This window comes from Salvia hispanica, chromosome 6 (genome assembly GCF_029641045.1).
Source record: "Salvia hispanica isolate PSC_SH4W2 chromosome 6, Shi_PSC_v1, whole genome shotgun sequence".
Lineage (NCBI taxonomy): Eukaryota > Viridiplantae > Streptophyta > Magnoliopsida > Lamiales > Lamiaceae > Salvia > Salvia hispanica.
Genome location: NC_142697.1, coordinates 47,062,960 through 47,073,062, shown reverse-complemented (window position 1 = coordinate 47,073,062; position 10,103 = coordinate 47,062,960). Strand labels below are relative to the sequence as shown.

The 10,103-nt window shown below is 35.7% G+C and overlaps 2 protein-coding genes across 3 annotated transcripts; both read left to right on the top strand.

Moving 5' to 3' along the window:
• Nucleotides 1-1,237: 1,237 nt before the first annotated feature.
• On the top strand, nt 1,238-3,392 carry LOC125204525 (uncharacterized). Its single transcript, XM_048103208.2, has 2 exons — nt 1,238-2,057; nt 2,152-3,392. Exons 1-2 carry the CDS (start codon nt 1,294-1,296, stop codon nt 3,302-3,304), a joined length of 1,917 nt encoding a protein of 638 aa, XP_047959165.2. The 5' UTR covers nt 1,238-1,293; the 3' UTR covers nt 3,305-3,392.
• Nucleotides 3,393-6,566: 3,174 nt separating this feature from the next.
• LOC125207000 (uncharacterized) lies at nt 6,567-8,940 on the top strand. 2 transcript variants are annotated; one of them, XM_089061910.1, is made up of 3 exons: nt 6,567-7,465; nt 7,562-8,182; nt 8,321-8,940. In XM_089061910.1, exons 1-3 carry the CDS (start codon nt 6,675-6,677, stop codon nt 8,748-8,750), a joined length of 1,842 nt encoding a protein of 613 aa, XP_088918036.1. In that variant the 5' UTR covers nt 6,567-6,674; the 3' UTR covers nt 8,751-8,940. The 2 variants fall into 2 exon arrangements, with proteins under 2 accessions (XP_088918036.1, XP_088918035.1); XM_089061909.1 differs by having other exon boundaries at nt 6,568-7,465; nt 7,562-8,940.
• The last annotated feature ends 1,163 nt before the right edge of the window (nt 8,941-10,103 follow it).

Here is a 10,103-nt window from a genome sequence, read left to right as displayed (position 1 = left end):
GTAGTTATAAACACATCAATGAAATACAATTTGATTCTTCTTGGTGAAATCAATAAAAAAAATAATGAACATGCACATGCTAAATTTGTGCATTTATGACAATCTCAATTTAGTATTATATCAATAGTTGTCGCTCAAAGTAAATTAAACGTCATGAAAATATAATGATATTGGAAAAGCGAAAGAAAAAGGACAAAGAGAAAGAAAAAGTAATGTTGAGTGAAATAATACATTCAAAGCAATGATTGAGAATATATATCTAATCACATGAATCGAGAAAAAAAGTATTATTCCACATGATAAAATTAGACTCATCACAAAAAAGATAATTACATGAAAAAGATAAAGGCAATGCCAAAGAAAAAGGAGATTTCTTTGAGTGAAATGCTTTGTTGTTGTTAAACATTATTGTTTACTGAGGTTGGAAGTTTTGTATGATTCAAAATGTTTGAAAGATGAGACAGTTTATCAGTTTTTTTTCAAAGTTAGTCATCACTCAAAGTTAAATTAAACGTTATTATTATTGGAAAAGCAAAAGCTAGACAAGGACAAAGAGGAAAGGGACTGTTTGGGTGAATTAAATATTATTGCATGCATGATTGTGTTCTAAACTGTTTAAATGATGGTAAAAAACAGTCTTCAAATATGTCTATCTAGACTGAAGAAATACTCACACATGAAGGTCGTCGATTGAGATAAAAATGATGATACAAATGTTGTTTACCTCTTTCATCCTGTAAAAGTATTTTTAATTCAATACAGTTTGGTTCTTCTCTGAAAATCAAGGAAAATGGAACAAGCACTTGCATGCTCGAACAAATTGTGCATGGATATTGTAAAGTCTCAATTTAGTACTAGTATTATATCCTTTGTTATGACTTAAACTTAAATTAAACATAATAAGGTTATAATTATATTGGAAAATAAAAAGACAATAGAGCAAAGAGAAAGAAAAATAAGATTGATGGCCTTCTCAAATTTATTACACTAATGTATTGATATCATTAATAGATGTCAGTCAAAGTTAAATCTAAAGTGTTACGAAAATATAGCAAAATTGGAAAAGCAAAAGACAAAAGAGAAAGAGAAAGAAGATTGTTTGAATGAATGAATTTATTACTTTAATGGAGTACATACTTTTGGTGAGATTGGAAGGATTGTATGATTCTTGCATTTGAAAATTTTTGAAAGAGTAGTAGTATAAATAGTGTTTATATGTATGGTGTAGACACCCACATACAAATAGTGAGATAGAGATATTGAGAAGGAAAAAAAAAAAAAGGAAAAGGGAGAATGAGTGAGAAAGGAGGGGAGATGATTGATCATTGGAGCCACAGGCATCCACTTACATTGGTGGAAACTCGTGAAAGAGATTACTGCTATGGGTGTGAAGAGCTGTTTGGTATCGGAGAGCAAGCTTATGGATGCAGCACCGAGGGATGTAACTACGCAAGATTATTACACAAAGAATGTGCAGCGATTGCGAGGGAGATACGCCATCCATCGCACCACCCTCAACACATACTCATCCAACGCCATGAACTGGAATTACAGGGGTGTCGTATATGTGAAAGGACTATTTGGAGCATTGGTTTCAAATGCTCCAAATGTAAATTCCAGATGCACCTGAGATGCGCACAAGGTGGTGGCATGGTTGATGCAACGGGTGATGGTGATGATGATAATAAAAGGCGCAGCATCATACATCATCCAAGTCACCCCGGCCATGAACTGAAGTTGCTCAGGAGAAGTTGTTCGTTCAAGTGTGATGCTTGTTGCACCACACGCAAAGGGAGTTCCTATACCTGCACCAATGATGCTTGTGAATATTGGATCCATGAGAAATGTGCTTCCTTGCCTCTAAGCTTCAAAAGGGAAGATCATCATCACTTTCTCTCTTTATCCTTTCATGTCCCATATGAATATCTCAATTTCAACTACAGATGTGATGTGTGCAACACATATTTGCTGCCCAACTATTGGATATATCATTGCCAAATCTGCAGATTTATAGTCCACGTCAAGTGCGTTTTCAACAAGCAGCCCCGCATCACTGAGTATGATTCATTAAATTCTGTGTCATTACTTGTTAGATATATTATCCTTGTGTTATCTTAATTATTGTCATGTGTTTTTTTTTTTGTTTACCAGAAACATTGGGAAAGACATGATTCATCTTCCAACAAATGAAGTGGCCGAAGAACTAGTTACACCGTTTGTGATGAGACAAAGAGGAGGAGAAACATTGATACCACCCATCATCATCCCTGCTGATGCTGTTGATGAGTTGGTGAAGGTGAAATATGAGTTCCTTCATCACCAACATCAACTCACTTTAGTCTCATCTGGTGATCGAAGCCAAGAAGAAGAAGAAGAAGACGAGGAGAATTATGGAGTGAGATCGGAATTGATATGTGATGGGTGCATCACTCCTATATCATCATACTACTATATGAGTTGCAGTGAATGCAAATACAATCTTCACTTAGCTTGCTTTCACTTGCCACCTCAACTCTCCTCATTTCCACTCCACCACCACGATTATCATCACTCGCTGGACCTCCGATCTAGCAACAAACTTCTACCTTGGAGTTGGAAAGAGTGCAGTGTGTGTGGGTATGATACGAATGGGCTGTTTTACACTTGCACAGCGTGCGGCTTCATAGTAGATATCCAATGCGCTTGTATGCCGGATACCATACACCACGCAGCTCACCCGCGGCATCTTCTCAAGCATGTGACTGGTTCGGATCTTCTAACAGATGTCAACCGAAGGCACTTGTGGTGTGCTGCTGGTTGTGGCCTACGGGTAGACTATTATGATTGTTACAGGTGTTGCAGCAGCAGCCCATGTGATTTCATCGTGCACGTTAGATGCACTTTGCTGCCTGCGTCGGTCAGCAGCCGTAGATGGGACGAGCACCACCCGCTGCTGCTGACGTACAACGCCACTCTCAACCGTCCTGGCGATTTCTACTGCGACCAATGTGAGACACAGATGAATCCCAGGAGCTGGATGTATCGCTGCCGCGCCTGCGATATATCCTTCCATCCTAAATGCTTTATAACTACATCCGGCAGGTTTAGAAACAGGAAGTTGGGGCAGAAATATGTGAACGACGCAGTTCACCAACACCCTCTCACCTATCAACTTCTCACCACAAAACACCGCTGCGACATTTGTGGTCAGAATGTGCATGAATATCCAGGATTTTACTGTGCATTATGCAACTTCTTCATTTGTTGCTACTACTGCAATACAGGATTGATTGAGAGAAATTATCATACTTTGTCTAGAAATTAGTCAATTAGGGACGTCGTCCACCTCTTTCCACTCGTATTTGTATGTTATTATTATCATGACTTATTATTATAAATTTGTATGCTTATTCAAATTGATCTTTTTATGCTTATTAATTATTTAAATCTAATACATTATGAGCATCACACCATTTGGCGATTCATAGGATTCAGGAACATGGAGTAGTGTTTAGGTAACGTTAATTTATGACATCTCCTACTGATTCAACGTTAATAGAACATAGTATAATACTATTAGACAAAAAATTTAATATAACTAAAGTTTGTGGAACGATCGGTTATCCATCCAAAGTATACATGGATACATATGAGGTGGATTAAACAACTTGGTTTAAAATTAAATATTCTATTCCATAGTAGTGGAGTTATTTTGATATTTTGGTACGTTCGATAGTAGTGTAGTCATTTCCTTTTTTAATAAAAATTAATATATTTCTTCGCACTTACTTTTCCCTTTTGCTTATTTTATTCTTTCTACTTTTTCCTCTTTCCTGTTTTTTATTATCTTTTTATTTAATACATTACACATTTTCTTTAATCTCTATGCCGAAAAAAAAATCTCCACTACTATGAAACTGAAGGAGTGTATTTTTACATATAGTTAAATTAATGATAATATTTTTAAAGTTTTTTAATTAAAAATATAAATTGCCAATAGTGGAGGCATAGCCCCACCATGAACATCGTGGCTCATGCGATAACTTAATACTCTGTGCGACATCGACCTACGATAAATAGTTTCAATTGTGAAATTTTAATTGATAAAGTAAGAGGTTAAAATCATTAATTTGTTAGTGAAAATGAGATTATGCTCTTTTTCAAAAAAAGTTACTTTAAATAAATTGCAATTAATTTTACTCCAAAAAAGTCAAGTATAAAATAAAACTATATGAAATAGTACAAAATTAAATTTAGTAATACTCCCTCCGTCCAAGAAAATTTGTCCCATTTTTCCATTTCCGTCTGTCCCCCAAAATTTGTCCCATTTTCACTTTTACCATTTTTGGTAGTGGACCTCATATTCCATTAACTCATTCCTACTTAAATTTTATTATAAAACTAATATATAAAAGTAGGACCCACAATCCACAAACTTTTTCAAACTCACTTTCCATTACATTTCTTAAAACCCGTGCCCGATCAAACCGGGACGAATTTCCGTGGACGGAAGGAGTATCTTTTACTTTGACGTACACAAATACCTAAAATACTGTACTCCACAAAAATCGTGCCGGTGTCCATAGTCAAATATCAAGAAAAATACAAAGCCGGATTTATTGAAAAAGTGAAATAAGAGACATAAACACATCGATGAAATACAAATTTGACTCTTCTTGATGAAATCAATAAAAATTAATGAACATGCACATGCTAGATTTGTGTAGTATATACTCCCTCCGTCCCATTAAATATGCAACATTTGTTTTTCAGCACATGATTTTATGTAGTGTTGTTTTGTGAGTTAATGAAGAGAGAGTAAAGTAAAAGAGAAGAAAAAGTAGAGAGAGTATTGTTTCCATTTTTAGTAACGTTTCATTTTTAATGGGACAGACCTAAAAGGAAAACGTTTCATTTCTAATGGGACAGAGGGAGTATATTATATTATCTCCATCCACCAAAATTTGTCTCATATTTTCATTTCCGTCCGTCCCCCAAAATTTGTCTCATTTCACTTTTATTATTTTTGATGGTGGACCTCATATTCTACTAACTCATTCCTACTCACATTTTATTATAAAACTAATACATAAAAGTAGGACCCACAATCTACTAACTTTTTCAACTCACTCTCCATTACATTTCTTAAAACTCGTACCAGGTTAAAGGAAGACAAATTTTAGTGGACGGATGTAGTATCAAATTATCAATAGTTATCACTTATCAATCAAAGTTAAACTTAACGTAATAAAAATACTAAAACGATATTGGAAAAGCGTAAGACAAAGGACAAAGAGAAAGAAAAAGAAAAAGAATTGTTTGTGCTCTTGAAAAATAGTAATCCTCAAAGCATAATACATAATGATTGAGAATATATATCTAATCACATGAATCGAGAAAAAAAAGTATTATTCCACATGATAAAATTATACCCATCACAAAAAAGATAATTACATGAAAAAGACAAAGGCAATGCCAAAGTAAAAGGAGATTTCTTTGAGTGAAATGCTTTTGTATGATTCAAAATGTTGAATGAAAGATGAGATAGTTTGCCAGTATTTTTGCGAAGTTACTCATTACTCAAAGTTAAACTAATCGTTATATAAATGTAATTGTTAATATTGGAAAAGCAAAAGACAAGGACAAATAGTAAATTAATACTCCCTCCGTCCCGCTTTAGGAGTCTCGGTTGATCAATTTTGAGCGTCCCGCTTTAGGAGTCCCGGTTGAGATAAATTAATAAAAAATGCCTAAAAGTGTTAAAAGTGGATCCCAACATCCACTACAACTAATTAAAAAGTGTTAAAAGTGGGTCCCAACATCCACTACAACATTAATTTATTGGACACTCAACTAAAAGTGGGTCCCAACATCCACTACAATATTTATTTATTACACACTAAACATTTTTTTCTTAAAACATGTGCCCGACTTAACCGGGACTCCTAAAGCGGGATGGAGGGAGTACTATGTTACTTTGACACATACTTTGCCGCCATAGGAAATTTTAATTCTAGTGTATGATACTCCAAAAGAGAAATCATCAAAGCTAAAAACGAGTAATAATATTTGAGAACATATATTTATTCACACAATCAAGAAAAGAATTACTCCCTCCGTCCCGGATAATTCGGGTCACTTTGACCGAGTACGAGTTTTAATAATAAAATGTGAGTAGAAATGAGTTAGTGGAATATGAGGTCCACTAACAAAAATGATAAAATTGAAGTGGGACAAATTATATAGGACTGACCGAAATGGAAAATTGAGACGAATTATCTAGGACAGAGGGAGTATTAATTAGACCCACCAACAAACGGTAATTACATGAAAAAGGGAAAGACAATGCCGAAGAAAAAGGAGATTCTTTGAGTGATGAACCTTCTCAAAATTATTACACAAAAGTATTGTATCAATAGATTCAGTTAAAGTTAAACCTAAACTGTAATGAAAATATAATAAAATTGGAAAAGCAAAAGACAAAAGTAAACAGAAAGAGAAAGAAGATTATTGTTTGACTGAATTAATTTATTACTTTGATGGAGTACATACTTTTGGTGAGATTGGAAGGATTGTATGTTTTTTGCATTTGAAAATGTTTGAAATACATTACATATAGTGTTTATATGTATGGTCTGGACACCCACACACGCAGATAGTGAGATCGATATTGAGAAGTAAAAAAAAACGAGAGAATGAGCGAGAGAGGAAAGGAGATAGAGAAGGATGAGGGGAGTGAGAGAGAGATGCTCCATCATTGGAGCCACGAGCATCCACTTGCTTTGGTGAATACTCGTGAAAAAGTATACTGTTATGGGTGTGAAGAGCTCTTTAGTGTCGGAGAGCAAGCTTATGGATGCAGCACAGAGGGATGTAACTACTCAAGGTTGTTACACGCAGAATGTTCTGCGGTTGCGAGAGAGATACGCCATCCATCGCACCACCCTCAACACATACTCATCCAACGCCACGAACGAGAATTCAAGGGGTGTGATATCTGTGGAAGGACTATTTGGAGCATTGGTTACAAATGCTCCAAATGTAATTTCCAGATGCACCTAAGATGCGCACAAGGTGGTGGCATGGTCGATGCAACGGGCGATGATGATGATAAGAAAAGGCGCAGCATCATACGTCATCCAAGTCATCCTGACCATGAGCTGAAGTTGTGGAGAAGAAGTTGTTCCTTCAAGTGCGATGCTTGTAGCACCAGACGCGAAGGGAGTTCATACACATGCACCAATGATGCTTGTGAATATTGGATCCATGAGAAATGTGCTTCCTTGCCTCAAAGCTTCAAAAGGGAAGATCATCATCACTTTCTCTCTTTATCCTTTCATGTCCCTTATGAATATCTCAATTTCAACTACAAATGTGATGTGTGCAACACATATTTGCTACCCAACTATTGGATATATCATTGTCAAATCTGCAGATTTATTGTCCACATCAAGTGCGTTTTCAACAAGCAGCCCCGCATCACTGAGTATGATTTATTAGTTTCTATGTTATCACTTACTTTATTAGATATATTATCCTTGTGTTATCTTAATTAATGTCATGTGTTTTTTTTGTTTACCAGAAACATTGGGAAAGATATGATTCATCTTCCAACTAATGAAGTGGCCGAGGAACTAATCACACCTTTTGTGATGAGACAAAGAGGAGGAGAAACATTGATACCACCCATCATCATCCCTGCTGCTGTTGATGAGTTGAGGAAGGTGAAATATGAGTTCCTTCACCACCAACATCAACTCACTTTAGTCTCATCTGGTGATCGAAGCCAAGAAGAAGAAGAAGAAGACGAGGAGAATTATGGAGTGAGATCAGAATTGATATGTGATGCTTGCATCACTCCTATATCATCATCATCCACAACTAGTAGTAGTAATAGTAATAGTAAATGTTACTACTACTATATGAGTTGCAGTGAATGCAAATACAATCTTCACTTGGCTTGCTTTCACTTGCCACCTCAACTCTCCTCGTTTCCACTCCACCACCACGATTATCATCACTCGCTGGACCTCCGATCTTGCAACAAACTTCGACCTTGGGAGAGTAAAGAATGCAGTGTGTGTAAGTATAATACGAATGGGCTGTTTTACACTTGCACAGCGTGCGGCTTCAGAGTCGATATCCAATGCGCTTGTATGCCGGATACCATACACCACGCAGCTCACCCGCGACATCTCCTAAAGTATGTGACCAAGTTGGATCTACGCAGTGATATCAACCGGTGGAGCTTGTTTTGTGCAGCTACGTGCGGCCAAAGCATATCGTCTTTTGATTGTTACAGGTGCTGCAACAGCTCATGCGATTTCATTGTGCATTTCAGATGCGTTGTGCTGCCGGCATCAGTCACCAGCCATAGATGGGACGAGCACCACCCGCTGCTGTTGACGTACGACGCCACTCTCAATCGTCCTGGAGATTTCTACTGCTATCAATGCGAAACACAAATGAATCCCAGGAGATGGATGTATCACTGCCGCAGTTGCGATCTATCCTTCCACCCGCGATGCTTTAAAACTACATCCGGCTGGTATCGAAACATCAAATTGGGGCAGGAATATGATGTGAATGCAGAAACCCATCCACACCCTCTCACCTTTCAACTTCTCACCACAAAACGTCGCTGCGACATTTGTCGTTACAGTAGGCATGAAAAGGAAGGATTTTACTGTGCATTATGCAACTTCTTCATTTGTCTCTACGGCTGCGGTATAGAAATGATCAATAATGGTGACATAAAGGCCGTCGTATGAATGATGATAGAGATGCTATCTTCCTCTTTCCACATGTATTTTTATGTTTATGCTCTTTTTATTTAATTAAGAATTAGTGTTGAGTTGAGTTAGTAGATCTTAGATCTCACTTTTATGTACTCTAAAAAAAAGGATTAGACTTTAAATTGCAGACATATTGAAATGGCAAATGGAACACTTTTTTTACTAATAGACGGAGTAGTATATCATTTCTTACACATTAAATATCAAGAAAAAAAAAAGAAAAAAACTGTAAAAATATTATAATGTAAAATGGAATTTAATTTGCCTATTATATCCCCAATGTGTATTTAGCCTAACAACTAATAGTTGTTGTTGTTGTTGTTGTTGTTATTATTAATTTGTATGCTTACTGAAATTGATCTTTTTTATGTGTATTAATTATTTAAATCTAATACATTTGTGAGCATCACACATCCTCTTGCTAGTCATTGTAAAGATTAGTTGTTAATTAAGTGTCAGTTTATGTTCAATTTCAAATCTTCAATTCAATTTTCTTCCCAGTTTACGTGCCATTTGGCTATTCATAGAAACATGGAGAGATGTTTAATCTCTGTTTTTTGGTGATGACATTAGTTCAAATAATACTACTCCCTCCCAGAGTATTAGACTCGCTTCTTTTGGGCACAGGATTTTAGGAGGTGATATTTAAATAGTTAAAGTAGAGAGAGTAAAGTATGAGAGAGGGAAAAAGTAGGGGAGAGAAGAGAGAAAAAAGTAGATAGAGAATAAAATAAGATAAATGCTTTTTGCTAAAAAAGGAAATGAGTCTAATATGTTGGGACATCCCAAAAAGGAAAGTTGGTCTAATACTCTGGGACGGAGGGAGTAGTATATTTTAATGTTCTTATGTATGCTTAATAATGTACTAATCATATATCAGACTAGTTATTAATATAATTTATTGCTTCTATTATCATAAATTTTAAAATAACAAAAATTTGTGCAGCGGTCGGTTATCCATCTTACAATGAGACTTTCATCTCAAATTAAATTGATTTTTACATATAGTTGATATAATAATACTCCCTCCGTCCCAGATAATTCGTCCTAGTTTTCCATTTCGGTCTGTCCCACATAATTTGTCTCATTTCACTTTTACCATTTTTGGTAGTGGACCTCATATTCTATAACTCATTTCTACTCACATTTTATTATAAAATTAATATATAAAGGTAGGACTCACATTCCACTAACTTTTTCAATCCACTTTTCATTACAATTCTTAAAACTCGTGCTCGGTCAAAATGACCCGAATTATCTGGGACGGAGGGAGTAATATTTTTAAAGATTTTATTAACTAAAAAAATTTCCATAGAGGCATGCCCCACT